This window comes from Anas acuta, chromosome 11 (assembly GCF_963932015.1).
Source record: "Anas acuta chromosome 11, bAnaAcu1.1, whole genome shotgun sequence".
Lineage (NCBI taxonomy): Eukaryota > Metazoa > Chordata > Aves > Anseriformes > Anatidae > Anas > Anas acuta.
In genome coordinates this window covers 9,344,517-9,368,600 of record NC_088989.1, presented here as the reverse complement: position 1 = coordinate 9,368,600, position 24,084 = coordinate 9,344,517, and the positions used below count along the sequence as shown (strand labels likewise).

General features: G+C 41.8%; 4 protein-coding genes across 12 annotated transcripts in view; all 4 read left to right on the top strand.

The window, feature by feature from the left end:
* PRKAR2A (protein kinase cAMP-dependent type II regulatory subunit alpha) overlaps window positions 1-16,130 on the top strand; it is a 56,814-nt gene extending 40,684 nt beyond the window's left edge. Inside the window, exons 5-11 of the mRNA XM_068694590.1 lie at window positions 2,065-2,171; window positions 3,260-3,413; window positions 6,513-6,614; window positions 8,382-8,456; window positions 10,715-10,780; window positions 11,461-11,599; window positions 12,176-16,130. Of these exons, the coding sequence (XP_068550691.1) occupies window positions 2,065-2,171; window positions 3,260-3,413; window positions 6,513-6,614; window positions 8,382-8,456; window positions 10,715-10,780; window positions 11,461-11,599; window positions 12,176-12,309 (777 nt within the window). The 3' untranslated portion in view covers window positions 12,310-16,130. The remainder of the gene's footprint in view (window positions 1-2,064; window positions 2,172-3,259; window positions 3,414-6,512; window positions 6,615-8,381; window positions 8,457-10,714; window positions 10,781-11,460; window positions 11,600-12,175) is intronic.
* Window positions 16,131-17,633: 1,503 nt separating this feature from the next.
* Window positions 17,634-20,018, top strand: RPP14 (ribonuclease P/MRP subunit p14). Its single transcript, XM_068694603.1, has 5 exons — window positions 17,634-17,787; window positions 17,873-17,957; window positions 18,419-18,495; window positions 19,087-19,165; window positions 19,773-20,018. Exons 1-5 carry the CDS (start codon window positions 17,690-17,692, stop codon window positions 19,827-19,829), a joined length of 396 nt encoding a protein of 131 aa, XP_068550704.1. The 5' UTR covers window positions 17,634-17,689; the 3' UTR covers window positions 19,830-20,018.
* HTD2 (hydroxyacyl-thioester dehydratase type 2) lies at window positions 19,858-20,407 on the top strand. The gene has a single exon (XM_068694602.1). It carries the CDS (start codon window positions 19,858-19,860, stop codon window positions 20,362-20,364), a length of 507 nt encoding a protein of 168 aa, XP_068550703.1. The 3' UTR covers window positions 20,365-20,407.
* A 1,848-nt stretch (window positions 20,408-22,255) lies between these two features.
* Window positions 22,256-24,084, top strand: part of PXK (PX domain containing serine/threonine kinase like) — a 35,566-nt gene continuing 33,737 nt past the window's right edge. For 8 of the 9 annotated variants that reach the window (XM_068694571.1, XM_068694570.1, XM_068694574.1 and 5 more), the window contains exon 1: window positions 22,257-22,522. In XM_068694571.1, coding sequence (XP_068550672.1) covers window positions 22,421-22,522 — 102 coding nt within the window. In that variant the 5' untranslated portion in view covers window positions 22,257-22,420. Of the gene's footprint in view, window positions 22,523-24,084 lie in introns of all 9 variants that reach the window. The other variant, XM_068694572.1, reaches the window with a different exon arrangement.

Below are 24,084 nucleotides of genomic sequence, written 5' to 3'. Positions count from 1 at the left end.
TCTAGTTCCAAATGCTTTAGAGTCAAACAATGCAGAGCCAAAATGCCAAGAGCCAAACAGTCCAGAGCTAAGTTTTGCACCAGAGAGTCTGCCAGTGAACAGTCTAGAGCCAAGCAGTGCAGAGCTGAAAGGTATGGAGCGAAGTCTTCGGCTAAATGGTTTAGTTCTAGGTCTAAAGCTAAGTCTAGAGCTAAACAGTCTAGAGCTATGTCATCTAGGACTGAATGATCTAGTGGTAAATGTTCTAGCACCCTGATATCTGGAGCCAAGTCACCAAATGCTTTAGAGCCCAGCTGCCTAGAGCTAAGTCTAGAGCCAAATAATCTTGTAGCTGAGCCAAGTCTAGAGCTGAATGTCTGAGATACCTTGCAAGATCATTATAAATGATGATGACAGAAGTGTGAAAATTAGAGACTTTTTTTTTTTTAACCTGGAGTTTTATTCTGGAGCTCTTGTGAAACAAAAAATGGAGGAGAAATGCACATACTTTCTGTGAGCTGTAGTGCTTCATGTGTGGGAAATGGCAGGGTGCTTGGATCCTTGTGTGATGGCAGTAATGTCTGAACCAACTCTGTGAAAATGAGAAGATTATTCACCTACAGTGTTAGGTGAAAGATTGTTTAGAATTATCTAAAAGATATATTATTAAATTGCTATGTGATTGGGAATGTAGTTTAAAAGCTTTTATGGCGTGTACTTAAAAAAAATCCTTGTTAGTCTGTGCCGGCATGGAAAGGACTGTGGGAAGGAAGCTGGAGAAGAAAGCGAAGTGGATCTGAGTTTCTAGTGTTAGAGAGTTTTATCTCTTGTTTGGCTGTAGGGTGAGATGGCTCCTAACCCCAGCTCTGCAACTGATGTGCCGTGTAGGTATTGAATAAATCAGCACATGTCTGCAGTGGGAATACCACTGTGGGATCTCACTGTCTTCCAGTGGGCTTTAGCAAATTGCCTATCTGCTGTGTCTTAATTTCCTAGCACTTACCAGGAGCAATGCTGTAATGAAAAGTAATGTAACAAGTAATGTTGTCAAATACATTGTGCTTCTAGCATACTGCAAGTGTTAGGCATTTATTTTAATAACTTGTACATCTCAATTCAAAATTTTAGTCATTAAGTGAAAATGGTGTAGGATGAGTGCAGTGTTTAAGGGGGAGGAGATAACATTTATTTTCCCTGGCTGGGTGGTTTGACCTCTCCTGCAGAAAATGGGTGAAGCCTTTGTATGAGTGGTTTCTCTCACCAGAACAGATAGATAGTTTTGAAAAGTCTTTGGATGACCTGTATTTGCAAGAGTGTTAATAGCAGTATCGTGTATGGTTGTGCTGTCTGCGTGGGCTTTGACTTTTACAACTTCCTTGGCTGTGCTGCGTACAACAGAAAGTTTAGTCATGGCTCATCAGAGAAACCCCATTTGCGTCTGCTATGCTGCCAAAACTTATCCCACTTTCTGTATGTGTTCTCCTTCGGTGGCTACCTGATCTCATCTGCTGCAGAAGCTGCAGGTTCTCTAAGACACAGAGTATCTGGGGAAATAACTTTGTTTATCCAGAGGCTTGTTGAGTACAGCCCTTGTCATGGTTGGGGCTCTTGGCTGATGACAGTGTAAATAAGATATTAATAAATTGTGGTGTGGTTTTTAGACATACATATAATGAAATATGTGTACTGCTGATATAAATCCATATGTATCCATTGCAGTGAAGATGTGTCAGATTATACCAAGCGAGAGCGTGCTTATACATATGTGCTTAACTTATGCATACCATTTCAGTGCCAAAGCAATTTGAACATAAATTTGAGATAATAGCCCTTCTGTAAGGGAAGCATCTGTTTGTCTGCAATATTCAACTTATATTAATAAGCTAGAAACAAAGTGAGGTACTTTCTAGTTGAAAGCAAAATTCAATATCAAAATTACTTGTATTTGCACACAAGTAAAAATAATGCAGTGCATGTTGCAGTTCATTATCCAGATCAGGTCAAATGAATTTGCCTTCGTCCAGCAAATAATGCCAAGTTGTGTTTTCTGAGTGTGTTTTTTCCCCCCTCTTGTTTGTTTTATAGGAGCAGCTGTCTCAGGTCCTTGATGCCATGTTTGAGAGGAAGGTGAAACCTCAGGAACATGTGATTGATCAAGGGGATGATGGAGACAACTTCTATGTTATTGAGTGGTAAGCAGCTGTGCCTTTGAAAAGTGAAGCATGTTTCTTTTCAGCTTCTTAGAAATAGCAGGGAATACTTACTCCAAGATAGTTTCTGAAGGAAACGTGCTTTTTGCAATTGTTGCCTCTTCCTTTTGTCTTTCCATGTTCCCCTTTAGGTTGCCATTGACTTTTGGATCATTTGCCAAGGGCAATCAAATGTGACAGAGGTGGACATCCTCATGGTGTGTCCACCATCTTACTGAGTTGCCCTTTTCTGCTTTTTTTCCTTAGGGATTTTATATTTTTTCATGTGAGCATTTTTCTTTTGAGTCCTTGAGCTATGTGTGATTACCATCTCAACAACGACACTTTGGTCTGTGTCTTTATTCTTCTTACCTTGCAGAGCTTTAGCTCACAGACTCTCATAGCTCAGCAAGTTCTCTCTAAGGCTGAGCCAAGGTCACCCAGTGACACCTCACCCATAGAGTCCTTGGGCTGCAGACATCTGAATGCTAGGCTGAAGGTTACACGGCTATAGTTATTTGGAAACAGATAGCACTAGTAAGTGACTTTCAGGCTGAGGGATGGGAAGAAGTTGTTCCGTTTCACTCAAGGTGCTCACAGATGGCTCTTCTAGATCAAAAAGACCTCTTCCCTCTCTGAGAGGCATCAGGAGCAACAACCTTTAGAGTTATTGTTGAAAAAACAGCCAAATAAAGGTTATAGATGGATTTGAGACACCCCAAAGGGGCCTCACTGGGTAATACACATGCTGTCAGAAGACAGATGCAGTTAAAGAGCATCCGTACCCATCCACCTACCTTTCTTTCCCCTGCCTGGATCACTTAAAACAGCATTGTCAAAATACTATGCAGAGGAAAGCAATTAGGTTCTGGCCAGATCTACCGGGACTAAAATGCTTTATTAATGGAAAGATACTGTGAAAATACTGTAGCTAGAAGCAGTTTAATGTCAAGCAATTGGAAAACTCAATAAAGCATGTTCCGTCACACCTAGCAATAAGAGGACTATTTGTATAACAGCAAAAAAAAATGTTTTTGTTGTCTGTACTGGAATGTTGTCTAATGAAAAGCACCTATTCCATTGTTTTCCAGGGGGTTGTATGATATTGTTGTAGCAAAAGACAACGAGGCACGCTGTGTGGGCCGCTATGATAATCACGGCAGTTTTGGGGAACTGGCGTTGCTGTACAACACTCCTAGAGCTGCCACCATCGTTGCCACGACAGAAGGAGCCCTTTGGGGACTGGTAAGGAAAGGAAGTTGCTCTCACATGCGTACTGTTTGAAATACTAACTCACCATGTCTAGCAGCAGGTGCTTCTCTCAGTATGATTCCTTGTGCTAATAGCTATTTTATCATGATTTGTTATCTCACCTTGTTGCATAAAAGATCCATTGTGTAAATGGTTTTGGCCATCCTTCTAGAACAAGTCATCTGTAAAAACTGTGTTGCTAGTTTTATCTGTCCTTTTTATCATTTTGCATTTGATGTAATCAGAGCTTTTGTTAGGGAAAAAACAAATGTCCCTTCATCCTGCAGAGAACAGTGGAGACATTAATGCACATATTTTGCAGAAGAGAAAAACAGTATCTAAATAACATTCTTTATTTTCAACTCACCTTTATGCCATTTTGTCTGCTTTAAGGGATATGGACAGTGTTGAATATCTTCTTGAGCATGTCAGTAATTTGAAGAGTAGGAAAACTGCCCAAAGCTTTGTTTTCCCTCAGAATAAACTGTCATGATGTTTCTGGTCCCTTTGTGTTACCCTGGAAGAGGTTCTCGGGTCAATGTGACCTTTTGCGATACCAAGCTAAATGGTAATGTTGCTTTGTCTCTAGCCCAGCAGTGTTTAATGTGAAGCTGTAGGCATTAGTTTCCTATTTTAGTTCTTTTCTCTGCACTATTTGGATAGGGTTATTTTCACAGTGCTCTCTTACTCGTCTGTAAGGGCTCACATAATAAGCAAATTGTGCTATCAGAGAAGCCTTTGAAGCCAAAAGTGTTGTATATTTTGTGTGCACTGGGCTCCGCAGCAACAATCGCTGGGGGTTCACCATGTGTTGTGACCTTGATTATACGACTGATAAGCTGCTACACACGGCATGCTTATGCAATCTCTGCACTTGCCGAGAGAACTGATTTTCCTTTTCTTTGTGAGCTGAAAGAAAAGATTTTGGTAAATCAGCCAGGGAGTAATGTCAGTATCTAATTTCTTGAACAAAATAGCTACGTACAGAGCCCATTCATAAAAGGAAGAAACTGGGAAGATGATTCTTTGTTCCAGTTTGCCTTTGAAAAGAGCTGCACAAATCAGGTTAATTTTGTTTTAATTCTGTGATTACACTCACTTAATTAGCAAGATGTAGTTGAAGGGGGACCTTTTGCTAGATGTCTGTCCTGTGAATATTTTATTAACTAAGGTTGCATTTTTTCTGTCTAAAACTTAGGTTATTTATTCCTGTTATCCTGTTATTCTGTTGTTGACATGTTTTATTGTATTATTTTGTGCCTGATGTAATTGAAACATATCTTCACTAGTCTGTAAAAGTAATTCTTAAATGGCAGACAACCTATAAGCTTTAGGAGGTGCAGGTTACTCCTGCTGCATTGCAGGCTTAGGCTAATGGAGGGCTCAAGCACGAAGCAGTAATGAAATGGGGGTTTTCTATGGAGCAGAGAAACGTCCTCACCACTTGCTATTGAATGTGTCTGGGGAAAGCCTCACAACTGTGTATGCTTCCATCACTGCTCTGCCTTTTTTGTCCAAATACTGCTGCTTCTCCTACCTCACTGATACTCTGAAACAAATGATTTCTGAATTTTTTATGTTTTTGCAATTCCCCTGACAATTTCTGCACCTCTCTGCTTCTCCAAAGGTGTACGTTTGAAGAGACTTCTACCACTGAAGAATTTATTTAAAATGAAAGACCCCCCCCCAAAAAACAAACAAACACCAGTCCCTCAGGCTTTGTCATCTCGTGTTGTCCTTTGGATAACAGTAACGCTATTCTGTTCATCTGTCACCTCCTTCAATTTACATATTCCAGTAGTGCTACCAGCATCAGTCATTATTTCCTCTCAAAGTATACGTAGCCTGCATCCCATAAAATTGTTCTCTTACCTGGAAACACCACTTCACCTCAAAATCTCTCTTCTGAAGTATCAGTTGATGTTTTTAGAAAACGAAGATGCAGAGGAGTGTCTCTCAGGGACTTTGGATGTTGCTGCTAATTCTGTGGTATATTTAAAATATATTTATATATATTTGGGGGGACCTTTTTCCTGACCCAATTTCTGCTCCTTTCTTCTGACTTTATTTTTGATTTTTACATTCATGCTCACATCGTTTATGGGCCGTGAGCATTACTGTTATGCAAACACTATCAAAAATACTGGTGGGCAAGTGCCTTTCCCCTTAGCCTGGATGTGCTGTATATTTGCAGCTCTCTTGTGCCCCTTCTCAGCAGTGTTCTCAGGTATTTCGGCCCCGCCTTTTCTGTGTGCAAATAAAAAGCATTTCATTAAGATCTCTGACAATAAACTCGCAAACATGTCTGCCACTGCAGGTACTCAGACAGATGTAGTTAGCTGGGTGAGCTTGCCTTCACTCAGTCACGTACTGCCGCCCACTGGCCGTGGAGCTGGTACAGCACTAACTGCTGCCTGAAAAAAGAGTCAGCAGGGCAGGTGGTGGAGCAGCAGGCTGGAAATCTTGCCCAGTATTTAGTCTTCACAAGCAAACCAAAGCATTTTTGCATCAAGAAGGTGCTTATGGTACATGTGGACAGATAGAAGTTCAGAAGTAGCCAGTTCTGCAAAAAGCTGCCTCTTGGATCCTTAAAGGTGGAGGAGGAAATCAAGCCTGTTGCTGTTTGATACTATTTGTGCTGATCTAAATCTGAACTGAGGACAGAAGAATCCAGTTCAGACTTAATCTTGTAGTTGCTTTACCAAATAAGTGTTGCAAATTCCAATTTCCAATGGCTTCAGCAAGAAGAGAATAATTTCTTTATTCTTTGTGGAAGCACAAAAGATATAAAAATCAATCAAAAAAGAAACCGAACTCAACTCTGAAAAACAGTACAAGATAGACTAAAAGGGGAATTCTTAAGTCTTATCTGAGAAGAACCAAGTTTGTCTGAGAGCTCCCTGTCTTTCAGTTTGTTATTATAGTAAATACTTCCACAAGAGCTGTTAGGATCACCATTGCGAAGGATATGGTGCCAATTTAATAGCCTGACTCTCATATCCAATGTTTCTTACACTGCTTAGTTAATGTTTGTTACTTCTTTAATCAATAAGCATTTTAGTTGAGAGCAATAATTTGTGCTGTTTCTTGCAGGATCGAGTGACATTCAAAAGAATTATATTGAAAAACAATGCAAAGAAGAGGAAGACGTATGAGTTATTTATTGAATCAGTGCCCCTTCTTAAATCCTTGGAGGTAAAGACTCTCGGAGATATCAGATTCTTGCACTAGCATTATCGTTGCAGTCAGTGTTTCTGCTATATCAGAAATCTGTGTCAGTTTTGCTTACAGATTTTTAAGAACTGCTTTAATGTCCCATTTTCTGTACAACTGACTTTATGTTTTTGAAGTTGTGCAATATTTTTTTTCATATCCTTTGTTCACAGTAGACAATTTTTATCTTAATATGTATAAAGATTTAAAGCCAAATATAAAACAGAGAACGTGCATTAAAGTGAAAACTGGGACTCACAACTTCGGTTCTGTTTGAGGGTGTGATACTGAAGTAATGGCACAATCACTGAAAAATTTGGCCGTTGTTGACTGTGAATGGTTTTAATTTCATAGCTGTGGGCCACACCAGATCTTGCCTTAAACCTTAACCCATATTCAGGAGTTAAACTAAGAACAGGCTAAAGAAAGCACTGCTGCCTGGGAACAAAATGACCAGGCAGAGCTGACACGTGTTACGTTGATGTGTATGATACATGATTTTAGGAATGATGTGTAGTCACTTCTAAGCTGTGTTCATCCTGTGTTTTCAGAAGGGTTTTGTAGCCATACCAAACTGCTTTGAACATTGGTATGCTTCTGCCTTTGCCTTATACCACAACTTAGATTTCGTTGTTAGCATTGATATTTTGTATTTCAGAACATCTTTTAATCTTCTTAAGAGAAAATTACAAAATGATAGGTGTGAATAGCAACTTCTAATATATATTAGTTTGGACATATGCTGATAGCTATGGAAGGGGTGAATTGCATAACATCTTCTTCGATGGCTGGCTTAAACTAGTTCAATCAATGTGACTTTTGAGCAAAATGACTCATGAATATTTAAGGATATAGAAAAGTAACTCATTAGCACTGGATGGCTTTTTGCATGACACACTGCAGTTGAATCATGTGTGGATCAGAATTAACAGTTTCTCAAACATGGGTTAGACTGAAGTGCATTTGTGAAATGAATGGATTAAAACTGAATCATCTGTTAAGGTATTCATTTTTAACTGTTTAAGATTTTCTTCCTTTCTGAATACATTTTCACACTGAAAATGTGCAAATAATGATGTTTTGTGGTATGCTGGATGAGAAGCAGGAAACACTGGAGATAAATTTAACTGTCCTTTCTCCCTTCCTGTTTGTGAAGGCTTAGGCATGTTTCACTGCATGTCAGATTAGTACCTCCTGACCTTGCTGCTGGGCATCCTGTTGCAATGCCTGCTCACAATTTAGACCCAGTGTCATCTTCAGATCACCGCTTCCTCTCACTAATCTAGGAGTGAATTTTGGGACTGAAAATAGATAAATAAATTATTCAAGTGTATGGTGATTAAAATATTTGAATTTGTGCTGCTGGTATTTATAAAGGAAGTTTATTCTTAAGAAATTTGTGACATTTTCTAAGTGCTTTTGTCAAATTTCATCTGAATCTCACAGGACGTATTTTGGTTGTTGTTGTTCTAAAACTGCCAAATCTGGTATTTTAAATTTAGGGGATAAGAAAAGCACACAGATGGGACACTAGAAAATTTTATTTGCCTGTTGATTATGGTAGTCTTGAAAACTGTTGCGCAATTTAACAAAGTCATTGTGGGTGCTGCATTTTTCAGTATCCAGGTCCTCTGTGTGTGTGTGTGTGTGTGTGTCTAGTGAATGCCTCTTCAATTCTGAGTTACAAAGTTTAGTAGAGGTGTACTGTAGCAGACAGATAATTGTACTTAATTTTCCTCTTTATTCTAGGCATCAGAGCGAATGAAAATTGTGGATGTTATAGGAGAGAAAGTGTATCAAGATGGGGAACGTATCATTGCTCAGGTACTTGGAGTCTAAATTCCCATTTATCATTCTCTCATCTCTTCTTTTTTTTTACTATGTGGAACTTACTTACAGAATCATGTTAATTAAATCAACTTGGCATCACTTATTTTTTCTTTAAACAAACTTCAGGTGGGCCATACCAGATTTTGCCTTAAACCTTAACCTCCGCTTTGTTTAACCAGTTTTTGAATATCTGGGGAAGGACCACTGAGTCTTTCACTACGTATTTATTCTATTACTTTAGCTTCTGTTTTTTCTCGTGGGTCCACTTGTTTTTCATAAATGATCTTTGCAAGGTTTCCAGAGGAGTGTGCCTTAAGCAAAAGTAAGCCTGTCTATGTAATTTTCCATGAAAGCTATTTTCCATTCCCAGCTATACCTTTTATAGGCATCTGCGACCAGATTAAACAAGGAGGCACAAGCACATAGTAAAAACATCTCTGATTTCTAGGTCTGACTAAACAGCAAAATCAAACAAATTAACAGGAGCATGATTTGAATAAAACTAAAAGAACTCAATGGGAATATTTTACTAGTTGGACTCAACTGAGTTAACTGTACTAAGAAACTGTCAGAGTTACTTAAACCACTCTTTTCCTAATGCTCTTAAAAAGAGTATTTCAATGTTGTAGTCTGACTTCAACTGACAGTCTCTGGTTGTTGATATGTTTTGTTTGCTATAATAGATCAAGGCCAGATTGGTGGAACGTGAAGCTGGACAAATTCAAGCTGAAGCTATGTGACAGAAATAACTTTTTGGGATATTTTTACCAATGAAACACCAGAATTTTGCATCAAGTTTCGCTGGAAATTGCTTTGTATATTTACTTATTTTAAGAAAGTGCTCTAGTTCAAATAGAAGTTAATGCAAGAAAGTCCTTGGCCTACCAGAAATAGTAGGCTTATGACCATAAATTGTCTTGTTTTATAAATGGAGTGTGACTCTTTGATAATGTCTTGAATAGTTGATCTTAATTACCTCGAATGTCAGATAACACTGAATGTAGAAAACATTAGTTTGCTGATAACCGAATACAACCAAATTACTTCTCTCCAAAAAGCTGCTCAGTTCTGTAAGCTGAAAATCTTGTTGTTTAAGAACCTAAGAAAACTGGACTCTCAGAAAAATCAAAGCTTATAAATCAGCCTCCAGTTGTGCAGTTGGTTTTAATCTTTGTAATAAGTGAATTAAGGACAAGGATATAATTACCGGTAATAAAATAAAATAAAATAAATACAAGTAGGATTAATAGTCTGGATTGTTCGGGGTGATGGTGATACACTGCTAAAGATGATGAAATGTTATGCCTAGGAAAGACTGCTAGCTCTTCTGTTACAGCAGTTGTACCAATACCATGAACCCCTTTTCTCTCATCCAGCACACATTTCAGTAGCTTCTCTGTGAGGATCTTTTTGGAGAGGGTGTCAGAGGCCTTACTCAAGTCTAGGTATAGTCATAGGACTTTTTCGTAGAAACAGCTGAGTTTGACTAAAGCAAAAGTTTTTTACTTAATGCTCAGTTATTCAGCAACACCTTAGCATATCCTTATAGAATTTGATATAAAATGACTACCAATTTGGAGGTTCTCCCACTTTCCTGGTGTGACTTATTTTCATGTAATGGCAGGATGCCATTAAGTGCTTCATTCCTTATTTTTCTCACAACCTTTCTATGGCTGTTGCGTCATTCCTGATGTAGATGGCTTGCATTGTGGATGTGGTTTCCTGTAAACTGTCCTCCTCTTCCTTTCTATGTTAATGCTCCTCAAGTACAGCTATTCTGGATTCTGCTGATCCCACTATTTTAGCTAGAATTGGTTGAGCTCATACTTAGTTTAACGGATCCTTCTTCCTACTGACATCTAGAAATGTGGTCACTGACTTGATGTTTTATAAAATTTGCTTCTGAAAATTCTAGGCCCAAGTTAGTTTCACTAACTTCTGGTTATTTTCATCAGTAGCAAAAGACTTGTGTGCACTTTAGTGATTTTGCTGTGTATTGTCAACCCTGTTTGCTTCTTTACTTTCTACCTCCCCTGTCACTGAAAGATGTGTACTAATAGTTTCTTCCCCTGTGATTTCCTCTGATATGTTTGCATAACCAGTCATCTTTTAATGCTTTAAGAATTTGAGTGTTACTCAATTCCAGTAGATCTCTGCACAAAGCCTAGTTCAGAATGAGTGCTTTAATATCACTTTATATATACTTTTACAGTAAACAAACAAACAAAAAATGTTTTACCTTTTTTTCACAGGGCGATAAAGCAGATTCCTTTTACATTGTAGAATCTGGTGAAGTAAAAATCATGATTAAAAGCAAGGTAAGTTCAAATTGGGTGATCAAGCTTTAGATTAATCCCTGATTTGATCAATTAATGTGAGCAGTATGCAAAAACCTAACTTATTTTAAGATTGATTTTTTACTGATATTTATCATTGTCACTTATGTGATGCAGGTTATAAATCCTTATCTCTCTTCTGAAGTGGCCAGAAGTCAGTTTTCTGAAGTTGGAAGGTCTTTTGCTTGTATCTGCTCCTCTGTAAACTGACCTAATGTACTCTCGCTGGCCTTAAGCGTGGAAATGCTTGGTTATAGCAAACTACAGCTAACAAAGCTGGGGCATTTTATCTCCGGTGATGACATAGTCATTGGCATTTGAATGAATCTCTGTACAGCTTGGAGCAGTCCTTAGGGAGCAAAGTCTCGTGCATGATAAAACTTTGTACCTGCGTTACGTGAATGTAATAGCAGTTCCCAAAGCTGTAACTGTGAGTACCTGCCAATCTCAAAACTTGTGGGCCAGCATACACTTTTCTTATCAAACTTGTGACTGAACATTCTGTCAGGGTATTCTACCAGTACAGAGAATGATTTGGGGACTGCTGGTTTAAAAGCTCTAAACCAGTGAGCAGTTGCACATCCCCAGGATATCCAGGATTAACTTGAGCCTTGTAGAAAGACAGAACTGCTTGTGAATAATTAAAATGCACTGTTTTACAGACTATGACGAGTAAGGAAGCTAACCAAGAAGTAGAGATTGCTCGGTGTCGCCGAGGACAGTATTTTGGAGAGCTTGCACTTGTTACCAACAAACCCAGGGCAGCCTCTGCCTATGCTGTTGGGGAGGTCAAATGTTTAGGTAAGCAGATGTTCTATGATTCTAATTACTCTCTTCTGGTCTTTGTTTTGTGGACTACCCCTGACAGAACAGCTATCTGAAACCTGGCCAGTATTTTGGTACCTTGTGGTCAGATGCTAGAAGCTAAGAGCATTGGCCTGGAGTGGATTTCCATGATGAGGTTTGAGAAGCACCACTGTCTTCCACTCAGACCTTTAGTTTCAGGTGGGTGGGGATAACTGCCCAGCAGGCTCTGTTTTCCCTGCTTGTATGGTCTGTGCCCTTTGAAAGGGGGAACTTGCACCAAGACTCCAGACTTCAGCATCAGCTTCTTATACAGAGACTGTTTGTCACAGCTTCCAGGTGATCTGTTAGTGCCTACGTGGTGTGTATAGGTCAGGTGTGTATTTCGGTAATCTTGTTTCTCCAAGCAACAGGACAGAGAGAAATCGAAGATAGAATTTGTTTGTGTGGCTTCTGTTGGAGCCTCAGAAGCAAATGGATTAGACTGAAGGTCTGTGTTCTGAGATCAAAAAGTAGACTTTTTGTGGTGTCCTTTTTGATAAACAATCTTCTTTTCACTTCTGTTCTTTGCAGTCATGGATGTGCAAGCGTTTGAGAGGTTGCTTGGACCCTGCATGAATATTATGAAGAGGAATATAACGCATTATGAGGAGCAGCTGGTGGCAATGTTTGGCTCTAGCATGGACCTGTTGGATCCAGGAAATTAGGCACAGGGTACCTCAATGCCTTCTTAGTTCAAGACACAGAAAAGCCTCCTATCAGCAACACAACTCACAAGGAAAATGGACACTACGGAACAGTTACTGCTGCTGTCTTCTTGGGCATTTTAAAAACCATAAGCAAGTCTCAGCACAGATGGATTGCTCGCTCCCTGCCTCCACTTTGCTGCTGATACTTCATTATTAGACCTAGATTAAAGATGATTCTAACCCTGAGTTCACTTACTTGGTTCAGAATGGCATCTGTTCAACAGTTCAAGTGCCTGATATGAAATCCAAAGTATACAAGATACAGAAGCCTCCTTCCTCCTGGTATTCCCGTTGTGATAAATTTTCAAATCAGATCTTGAGGTGGGAGGTTGCCTATTCTGCAGAGGCAACCTGTGGAATATAAGCCTTGTGTAGGCTTATTGTCTTCTTATATTGTTTTCCTTACACAATGTCAAATTTGCTTTTAATTGTAGCATCTGGGTTTGAAGTTAAAATATCAGTGGAGCTGGTTAATAAGGTGGCACTGAAGTTTTCTTCTACCTGCTGAAAGATGCAGGTACTATAGCTCTTTAAACCAAGTAAACTGAGCTGGGGACACAGGTGAGAGTCTGCTTAGCAGCAAAATGCAGAAAATGAAGCATTACTAAATTTCAAGTGTGTTCTGAGCAGCAAAGAAAATTGTTTTGCTCCACGCTTCCCAAAAAGTGTGCAGTGAGTTCAGATCAAATGGCTGGAAGGTGTCATAGTTGTCATCTCCTCAAATTTGCTCCTCGTTTCTGACATCAGGTGGATTTTATTGTGGTGAGATCACAATAGATGGCCACCTTCGGCTTACGGAGATCCTTTATACTGCTAGATTTGCCAGGGTGCTGTTGTCTGGGTCAGTTTTAAAACTTTTTAAGGAGGTGAATGTTATGTAATTTAAAGGAAAGCTACTTCTGTACTTATTTATAGGAGCTCCTCCCCGGGAAAAAAAATCAAAAAAAAAATCATGGTATTCTAACTTTATTGGACACTTTGAGTCCACTTGGCTTCCAAATGCCATGTTGATTTTAAAAACTTTTGAAAAGTTGGTAACATTGGACTTTGCAAAGCAAATGTCTTTGCTAACTAGGCAGTTGGTGTACCTGAGGGATCTTTTGGATTAGGTGATAGCTAAGCTAATGATGATTATCTAAAATACCTGTTAAATTTGCAGCATTTTCTAGGTAGATTCTATTTCTACAGCTTTAATGAACTTAATTGGTATACAGCTGAGATTTTATCAAAGTACTATCTAAATAAGAATCAAACCATAAGAAGAACATTTTTACGATGTGAAATGGAATATATATAGTAAATCATTGAATTTGTGGGTAATAAATCTAGTGACCCTTTGAATTTGCATTCTGCAGCTCACAAAAAACTTAGTAGTGTTTTTATGGGGATTATGGTATTTTAATTGTGGATGTCAATCTAACAGAACCTTCTCTTTTTATTCATGGCCATCTGAGCAAGAGCAGAAGGATGCTAATGTTGAATTCCTGTTTCTAGTTATGACAGTGGACATTTCTCTAAGGCACAAGATACTTAGCTGCAACTTAGCTGCAAGTTGATTTCTGGGTGATAAATATTTTTTCCCTAAATCGATGAGGACATCCCAGTTCCTGCAATATGCGTAAGATGGAAACTTGATAAGTTTGGCTATTGTCCAGTAACTGTAATTGGAGTCATATTTTTATATGATGCAAATGATTTGTAATGGGCACCACTGAACAAGGTGTTTCCATATTAAAGTTCTGGTTGTAATGTGTAGTGGCTGTTCTAACTGCATGTATTTTAGAACAGTGAATTGCCCTTGCTTTCCTGGGCTGGATTTCTTTTTTCTTTTTTTTTTTCTCTTTTTTTTTTTTTTTTTATAAGTTACAGCCAAAGAAGCAGCAGGTACTTCGTTTGTGCTTCTGAGGTTTTACACCAAAGACAATATAATTCTTTTAATTACAGATTTTTATTTTTTTTAAGACAAATAAAAAAGAGAGGAAAAAAAGAAAAAAACACTCATCAGGCCCTTACACTGATACTTTGGCCTCAAAGACAGAAGTCTCTCTAAAGCCAGCTTGTGACTGTCATATCCTCTCCTTTGTCTGGAGGAGCCTGGCAGGTTGGGCTGCCTTACAGATGGATTCTACTTCTTTGGTTCTCTGCAGGACAGGACTGAATACCTCAGCACATGCAAACATTGGCAATTGTTTTGAAGTTTAACCAAAAAAAAAACCAACAACACCCAAGCAAGACCAGTGTTAGATTTGTAAGGTAATTCTGCCTGGAAGGGAGGATTTGAAGAAACTTTTGAAGTTTTATCTTTCTCTAGATTCCTTGAAGCAAAGGCATACTGGGCAATAACATCCTGCATCCAGGATCTGTGACATTGTTCAGTGGCATAGAGAGGCAACCTGACCTTCACCTGAAGCAGAATGACCTTTAAGAAGGCTGGTCCATGTAAACTGTTCTAGTTTGCAATGTGCATGACTAGTTTGGTCTGGTTTAACCAACATGTTCTGGACAAATTTGGAACATGAAGGTAGTGATAGAAGCTTCTAGTAAGATGCTCAACAAAGCCAGGTATCTGGATAGCCAAACAGCACCAGCAATGAGCTAAATCTGAAAACATGCAAGGGGTGATACGAAGACCAAGGAGTGGAGTGAGGTGCCTGGTCATGAAGTTCTGACTGCATTATTGTCTAAGCTTATTCGTTTTCTCTATGACTGTTCTCACAAATGCTGGGGAGAATGAGCACAGGTTTTTTTGTTGTTACTGCTCAGTGTTCAGTAAATCTTCTGTGGATTCTCTGACAGTGGAGAAGGATCTAGTTTTTAATAAAAGAACTCAGCAGCAAAGTGGGTAAAGAGGATAGTGTCTTTGAGACTTGGAGGAAAAAGTCTCATTTCTGATTTCCTGCTTGTGATTGTTGTGAGGTGAGTGAGAGGAGCTTTCAGTGGTCGAATATCCTGGCATATGGTATTTCTACTTAATGTCACAGCACAGGTTTCACAATGTAAAAAAAAAAAAAAAAAGTGGGGCAAAAATGCTCTCTTTTAGACAAGAAAACAAAACTGTGCAATTTTGCACAGAGGGAAAAAAAAACAACCTTTGAATGTCACTTCCATTCTTTCTTTTCTGTTGGCTGAAAATGGACGCTTGTTCATGACTTGTATTTGTAAACTAGTCTTGCCAAAATACAAACACTGTTTTTTTTTCACTCCAGATAATTTTTGTTGTTACAGTTATTGCTGATTATTTTCACTTCTTTCTAACCATATATTTTATTTCAAGAGGCCTTCCTTGTGGATTTTCTCCTGATTGTCTGCAGCACTACACTGCTATTTCAAGGTGGAAGAAAGTCACTAACCTCATGGGAGAACACTCAACTCCGCTTAGCTGGCTGGAGCTAATAATGCATTACTAATTTTCCTCTGCTCTGTGGGGCAGAAGGGGAATTAAATTCTGCATAAAGTTGCTACCTCAAGGCTCCAAGTGCTTTAAAAGTCTTTCACGTGGGAGAATTTCATAGGACAGTTCTTAAAATTGGTCTGTTCTTTTGAGTTAAATATTTTTAATTGATTCATTGAGGGACCCTTATTTTAATTCATTTTACACTTAGTATTTGATTCTCAAAGGATGAATAGCTGCAAAGTTTGGTTCTTGCAGTACAGTGTTAACATGAAAGAAAAATATCTGACGTATAAGCATATGGTTTTAACAAGTTAAACCACTTGGATTCAGCTTCACTTTTGGTTAATAAAAAACTGACATGTTGTGTCCAGCCTTCCTGGTACAATCCTGTGTGTGCTCTTTATTGTTTACTGCAGCTGACACAACCCCCCACAGCGCTTACAGCAGGAGCAGGCTTTACAGCAGCTAACTGGATTTTCCTGGAGCGCCTGAGTTTCTGGTGCTTGTGTTATCAGAGCCTGATGGAGAACAGCACTCACACTATTGCAATAACCAAAACAGATTTGTACGTTATCTGACCACCACTTTTTGCTCTTTGATGACAAAATTTTACTAATATCTTAAAAATTAATATAGAATTCTATAGAGATTGTTGCTCCAAATAAAACTGGCTGCTCTGACCTGTTTGCCACATTATTGTAGAAATATTATTTGAGCACTGTGCTAACTGGCTCTCTGTTCCTAGGAGGAACACTGGAGAACAGGGAACTAGGAACACTGCTGTCCTGCACTTACAGCTACTGAATTTTATGTGGCAAGCTGTTTTTTAAACCAAACTAATAATTTGAAAAAAAAAAAATGCTTTGGTTTGTGTGAAATTATCTGTTAACATTCAACATTTGCTTTTGCTTAAGCTTTATTTCTAAGCATTTAGTATTTCTTGTAGAGTTTTTAAATGAGTCTGGGAGTGTAGTCCAGGTGGATTGTGGTGCTCATCATGAGAAAGCCTCTGCTGCAATACGGAAATTCAGGTTTGGGCCCTAAAGGAAGATAGTGACATGTGAAGGGGCTAGAAGGCAACAGAATGATGAGCAAGGATGTAGAAAATGTCATGTTTTACAGAAGGACAAAGAAGAACTGGGATTTTTTCCTCAGGAAAGGAGGACTGAGGGAAAGAGTGCAGGGAATCTTCAGTCCTACAGAAGATTTTGTTGAGGAGGAATGATCCCATATTGACTAGGACAGGCCTGCTATTACAGGTTATAGGCTATAGCAGGTAAGATACTGATTAAGCATTCAAAAGATCTGTCTGGAAGACAGAATAGGCTGTTTGGCAGCCTACTGTGAGATGTATTGCCTTCTCTTATGAATACCTCCTTCAAATTACCCAAGGCTGTAGTTGACCTAAAGGTGTTGTCTCCCGATTCGTGCCCTATCAGCAGTAGGTACCTTTACAGGTACTAGTTAACTTGATGACTAATACTTTCTTGTGTGGCAGACCCTACCTAAAGTGTAGGTTACTGCAGTGTTACCCTGCCAGCTGAGTGTTAATTCTTGGACGAATGTTATTTAAAAGAAGGAAGAACCTATGAAATTCTTCGGCTCAGGACGTTACTTCGCCTTGGGCATTTTTTTTTGCAGAGTGAAAGAACCTCCCCTCTTTCTGCTGATTTTCACACAGTTTTTCAGATCAACCACAAGCATCTATGCAGGTCTCAGGCGTTTTACCACCGCCTGCTCCCCCAGCTCCGGGGACGCTCGTTTCGGCACGGAGGCCGTGCTTTAGTGGGTGACATCGGTGGCAGGGGGACGGTTGAATCAGATAAAAGTTAGAAAACACTTCAAAACCATGATTCTGTGCCTCCCCGTTGCCTCAGCCCGCCTCGTCGCCATGGCGACGGCCTTGGCTCCGCGGGGCCGCCGTAGGGGCGGGCGGGCGCCGCCATGACGGGGCGCATGGCGAGAGCGGAGCCGCCGCCGGCCACCTTCCAGCGGCGGGTGCTGAGGAGCGCGGCGGGGCACCACTACCTGCGTGTCCGCCTGTGCGTGGCCCCTTCCCCGCCTCCCATCCCTTCCCGTCCCCCCTGCGCTCCCCTCTAACCGGCCCTCTGCTCTGCTTCCCCGCAGGGAGCTGCCCGACGGCGGGGCCCGGCCCAACGCCGCGCAGCTGAAGCAGCTGGTGGTGGCGGCGCTGAGGGAGCTGCACGGAGAGGTGCGAGGGGACCGGGAGGGGACGGGACGGGGTGGTTGGTGCTAGGGGAAGGTCCTACTCCTGCTCCCCGTGCTCCTGGGGTTGTGCCTTTGTCCTACAGCTCCGGCCCGCCCGGCCCTGGAAGTCGGCACGGGGAGGGTTGTGTCTGGGGGGGCTGCGTGAGGAGGAGTAGGGGAAGGGCACAAAGTGGGTGGGGGAGTCCTGAGTACTTTATCCATCCTCTTTTTGTGGTTGCTGGGTGGCTTCAGACAAGGCAGGCAGTATCTGGGGCCTGCACCTGTGTTGTGGAACCCAACTGGCTTCTGTCAGAGCGGTGCTGCAGGGAGCGAGGGGTGGTGTAGCTGAAATTCTTGTGGGATTTGAGCATAACTTTCCCAAAGGCATGTGCTGACACTGAAATCTCTTGGTTATAAACCCCAGGAAGAGCATGGGATGGCACTTAACAACTTCTCTTTACATAGGTTGGAGCAGCTTTGCCTGTTGATGTCTTAACATATGAGGAAAAAACTCTCTCTGCAATATTAAGAGTTGTTAGCAGGTAAGGTGCAGTATGTACGCACTTTAGATACAGTCATGAAAATATTTTTCACTAAAAAAGCAGAGCTCTCGGTCTACGAGTGGTCTCTGAAGAGTTAAGGCTAACTTGCAGCTACCTGCATGGAGCATGCAGAAAATAAGTTAAAATTCACTAAGACTCTAAAGCCAGATGTATCCATGCATGATTCCTGCTTTAAAACAGAATGGTCTGGTAGGAACTAAGCACTACTGAAATAAGTGGCGTTAGGTATCTTTCTATGGTAAAGATGTGAATGGTTGCCAGATTTAAATGAAGACAGCTGTGAGTGATTTAGGGGAAGAAGGTGCTTAAAGGCCCAGAAGGAACTTACAAACAGGGTCAGTAAAGTGAGTTTGACAAGGTAACAGTAAGCATCTGCTATGTTGCAGTCATTACAATAACCCTTTACGGCACAGTATTGCTACTAGCACTCATTGATGGAATTACCTGCTGTTAAACTCTTTTAAGGTTTTATTACTCTTTATGTAATGTACTCTTCTTTAAGATGTTTATGTTGCAGGAAAACAGAAAAACAAATTTTATTAATAAATCGTTTGTATTACTTTCACTTAGTGGCTTTGTCAAGCTGTGGAGTGCTCTAACGTTGCTGGGCTTCTACCAGAACAGAAGGTGTGCCTTTCGAGTGCTGCAGGTAGGCTGGATGGCTTCCCCAAATGTCAGCTCTTGCTGTGTGATCACCTGGCTAGTTGAGCACGTGGCCTCTTAATAGACAGGTGGCCTACTTGCAAGAACATTTTGGTTTGGAAGTGAAGTGCTTTTCAGTGCAGGTCTATAGGCCTGTGTTTAAGCAATTGTTTTCCTACACTGAATTTTGTGAAATCTGACAGTAACAGCTGTCTCATCACTTCATGGCTTCATTCCAATGAGAAACATTGATATTAATATATCTGCGAAAAAATAGTTTCTGGAAAATGTTGTTCTTCGCCTACATCTTGGCCCAATCCTTTACTTCCTTACCCCATTTCTACCCTTTTCAATAGTTAATGTTGACTCACTTCATTTTTAAATGTGTGCATAAATGTGCACCTCCAGAGCTTTTTTTTTTTTTCTTTTCCTGAGGATACTGCTTAATAAAACAAGTTCCAAGAATTCTTAGTCTCTGAAGCCATGACTAACCAAAATTCTGCTTAGTCATAGCTCTGACTTTAAAATCTTTTATTTAAAAGGGAAATATTCATTATTTTCAATTATGAGTGCCTTTGATTTTTTTAATGCTTTTTTTTTTCCCCCCAAACTAGACATCTCCATTTCTTCTTGCGTTATCTGGGAACAGTAGAGAACTAGTCTTGGACTGAATGCAGTTGTTGGTTTGATTGTAAGAAGATGCTGCTGCTCTGCAGGTGTGGAATTTCTAGAGGGGATCTCCAACAAAGAGCCTTGACAAAGCTGGCAGTTACAAGCTCTCTGCTTGGATGTTCCTTACTTCAGAGTTTACACGTAAAAGTTGGAGACAAAGCTGAACTTACTAAAGCTTTTACACAGAACGATGTCGTTACTTTTTCTGATATAACAGGTGACACAAACCCTCTGCATTTAGATGAAGACTTTGCAAAGAAATCTAGGTTTGGGAGAACTATTGTACATGGAGTTTTGATCAATGGACTTATTTCTGCAGTTCTGGGTACTAAAATGCCCGGTCAAGGTTGTGTATTTCTTTCTCAGGAGATCCGATTTCCAGCTCCTTTGTATATTGGAGAAGAAGTTACGGCTGCAGTGGAAGTTAAACGACTGAAGAGCTCTGTTGCACACATCTCAGTATCATGTAAAGTCAAAGAAAGTGAAAAGACTGTTATGGAAGGGATGGTGAAAGTCATGGTGTCAGAAAGTTAGAGCTGTTGATCGTATGCTACTTCACAGTAAAGGCAAAAATACATGCTTGGTTTTGACTGTCTGTTTACATGACATCTCGTAATCCAGTACATTTGCAGCAGAAAACCTTCAGAATCTTCCAAAGACTATACAGAACCTCAATCCTGATGGTAACTGCATTAAGAGACAGCTTTTAATTTTTCTGTGTACTATCACATGGAAACCAATGGAACTAGGCACTTCTGCCTTACAGATGTGTCACTTTTAGACAAGCCATTGCAATGCTACAGTGGAAGGTCTAGAGCGATGGAGCTTATGTTGAGGCTATTCCTTCCATCAAGGCTGCGCTTCATACTAGCCCAGTTAAAACACATTAAAACTATTTTACAAAATAGTTATATTGGTAACAAACACAGGTAAGAAGGGACAGTTCTGTGCTTTTAACAAGCAAAACAGAGAGGTGGAGGTGCTGATACACATGTACTGCAAGATTGCTTCATGTAATCTGCGTTGAACCTCTAGCTGACATTGCAGTGCTCTTTTGCAATGCAGTAACTAATAAAGCCTTTGGCTCAGCAAATTAGCAGTAGCCAGCCATAATATAAACAACATACTCTTTCTGATAAAGCTTAAAGATGCAGCGCTTGAAATACTTTATAAGGAATGGTGATGACCATGGTAGTAAACATACAGGCTCTTTTCAGTTGGTGACTCATTTTCTGGCTGCACATTACCCCCTCGTTTTCTCTGCAGCAGTGCATTCTGCATTGATACAAATAACCTCAAAAGTTGTTTGCTATGAAAAGAAAGTTTGTCATCAAACAGTGTGATGAAGGCTTCTGGTAAAACAGCTATACTGTCTAGGTGTGATGTCAAATACAACCTTAATGCAACAACAAACCTCAGGTGTTAAATGAGGCTGGATCACAGGGAGGGGCAGCTGCAAGTGACAGTGGTTGTAACATTTAGGCTGACTAAAATTTTCTTGCTGTTTTCAAAGCACAGGGCTTGGCCTGTTCGTAACACGGAACGAGTACTTAGAGCTTTCCTTATCTTTTGTCTGTGAGTTGATTCACTTCCTGCTTCTTTTTCTTCTGCCTCAGGTCACTGCCTGATAACAGTTTTGCTATACAAAGCACTGCTTCAAATCAGGCATGTACTTCTCACTCATTTTTGTTCATCTACTTCTCCAGTTGTGAAGTTAATGTCTATTACCAGAATGAATCAAATCTGGGGGTGAGACAGTAGGCGGGAGGTTGAGGCAATAATTAAATCTGTATCTGACCTCCAGGGTAACGGCAGAAGTTTGGGAAGAGTCAAACAAGCTCGCTGTTCCAGGCTGCGATTTAACTGCTTCATCACCACGCACAGCCATTTTCCTGTCAGCGTGGAGCTGCAGAGGGGAGATCGAGGCTGTTTGTGCCAGCTATTCGAAGTGTGTTACAAGCCCTAGCTCTGTACTCTTATATATTACTCCTAGCTCATGGACTCTTACATACTCTCTGTAATACTTGCATTTGAAGTGAGGTTAATTTCTGCATGCAGTGTAAAAAGCCAAAAGGGGCAGTAAGTTCCCTACATGCTACTGAAACACATTTGGGATGTTGCTACAAGGAAAGTCAAGCTGTGCCATTCACATTGACCACATTTCCCAGTCACATTTTTGTCACAAATCCTGTGATTTTGCAAACGAACCGTGCAGCCGACACCGAATCCTTCCCAATTTTCTCACGATACTTTGCCTGAGGAGAGAAAAAGTTGGGGAGCCGCGGGGCAAAACCTGCCGGTGCGCGATAACCCAGCCGAGGGCGAGCTGTGGAGGGGCTCCCTCAGCGGGCAGCCCCCTCAGCGTGCCGGGGGAGGAGCGCCATGGCTGCGTGCCTCGGCCGGCCATGGCGGCTCCCCCTGGCGGCCGGGCGGCCCCAGGGCGGGCGGGCGGCGGCGCTAAGGCCCGGCGGGGCGGCGCGGAGCTGCCGTGTTGACAGCGCCGGGAGCTGGCCGGGAAGGGGAGCAGGTTGGCGGCGGCGGCGGCTGTGGTGGTGGAGACGCCGCCGGGTCCCCCGCTGCCCTCCGCGGCATGGCTTTCATGGAGAAGCTGCCAGCCGGCAAGGTGCTGCTGGACGACACGGTGCCGCTGACAGCGCAGATCGAGGCGAGCCAGAGCCTGCACTCCCACACGGTGAGAGGCGGCCGGCAGGGCCGCGGGGGAGGCGGGAGGGAAGCGGGGAGCCGAGGGGGGAACCGGAGAAGCGCCGGGGGAACCGGGGGTGAGCGCTGAGAGGGAGCGGGGGGAGCTGGGGCCGGGCCGGGCGGGTCCCCGGCAGCAGGCCCGGAGGGGTCGGGGGCAGCCCGGGGTGGGCAGGGAGCGGGGAGATGGGGGGGGCCCGGCGGGTCTGGGGGGTGTGGGGAGGTCGAGAGGGGGCTCTGGGACAGCGGGGAGTTGAGGGGGCAGCCCCCCGGGGAGCCCCTCCGGTGGGGCTGTGGGGTAGGAGGCTGCTGGTGCTGCTGCTGCTTCTTCCCCTGCCTGTCCCTTCTGTGAAATGGGTGCACTGGCGGTGGGCTTCGTGTCGCCTCGGGGTCACATCTGCCCTGAGAGAGGCCTCGCACCGTGGGACTGATTAAATAAGTGTCTGTAATTTCTGCTTGCCGTGGGATCCTGCACCATGCTTGGAGCGGAGATGGGTGCTCGCTGCCCCATCTCAGTAGCCAAGATGAAGTTACTTTTGCTCAGTGCCGCTGTGGTGGGGCTGCCGAGCTGCAGGGGTGTCCCCAAAGCTTGTGCTCCGTGTCACAGGGAGCCAGCAGAACCAGCCCTCTTGTGACTTTGTGTCACAGGTTAATACTGGGATGTGTGGTACACACGCATGCCACCTTCATGAGAATTGTACCCTCTTTGAGCTTGCAGTAATAACCCAAATTTCATAACCTCCTGTTTGCAGTTATTTTTCCACCTTAAAAACTGGGCTTAGTTACAGTGTGAGCAAGCAGTACTGCGATAGAGAATCAGAGAGAGAGCGGGCTGGCACTTCTGAGCCCTGCCTTTAGCTCAGAGCGGGGATGCTGGGCTAAGAAGGAGGCCAGGGGCACTACGGCAGCAGGTACACCGGTAGGAAGCTGGTTTTAGGTGGAGAGGGGTTGTTCCTCCTGCCCCTTGCACAGCATTCCTGCCTTGTTGATCCCTTTACTGGTTCCTTGGAGCTGGTGATTGCTCTTAAATGTTCTTGACCTGAATGACAGTAATTGTAGATTCACCATGGGGTATACAACTAATCTGAAGATTGTTTTATTAAATAGTTTTCCTATAAGCAGTCTGCACTCAGGAAGTATTGCGGTGTGGGGGGGCTCTCTTGTACATGAAGATCTCACACTTACTCATATCCCAGTCTTCCTCTGAACAGAAATCACATTTGAAATATCTTCTAGAACATCTTGTGAATCTAGTGGGCCACGACTCTCAATTGTTGTAACCCCTATTATAAATAAAACCGATCGGATTTATTCTCTGGCAAGCCTAAGACTTTTTACCTGTTTCAGTGGCTGAGGGGCATATGTGCCAAGATGTGCGAGAAGCTGCGTAACATCTGATATTCCCCAGTTAGCAGCCTGTATCACAGCCTCATCGTTAACTTGGTTTGTGTTGTGGCTTATTACGCTGCTTCACGAGTGCAAATGACAGTAGCTTTTCATGTTCTTTTGGTTTGCGTGACTCTGGTTAGGAAAAAAAAAAAAAAGGCACGAAAT

What these genes read in the sequence shown, in the direction of transcription:
- HTD2 (XM_068694602.1), top strand. Translation starts at nt 19,858, where the DNA reads ATGCTGCTGCTCTGCAGGTGTGGAATTTCTAGAGGGGATCTCCAACAA.
- RPP14 (XM_068694603.1), top strand. Translation starts at nt 17,690, where the DNA reads ATGACGGGGCGCATGGCGAGAGCGGAGCCGCCGCCGGCCACCTTCCAG. An exon ending in CACTACCTGCGTGTCCGCCT is followed by an intron (nt 17,788 to 17,872) that starts GTGCGTGGCCCC and finishes GCTTCCCCGCAG; the next exon opens with GGAGCTGCCCGACGGCGGGG. An exon ending in TGAGGGAGCTGCACGGAGAG is followed by an intron (nt 17,958 to 18,418) that starts GTGCGAGGGGAC and finishes CTCTTTACATAG; the next exon opens with GTTGGAGCAGCTTTGCCTGT.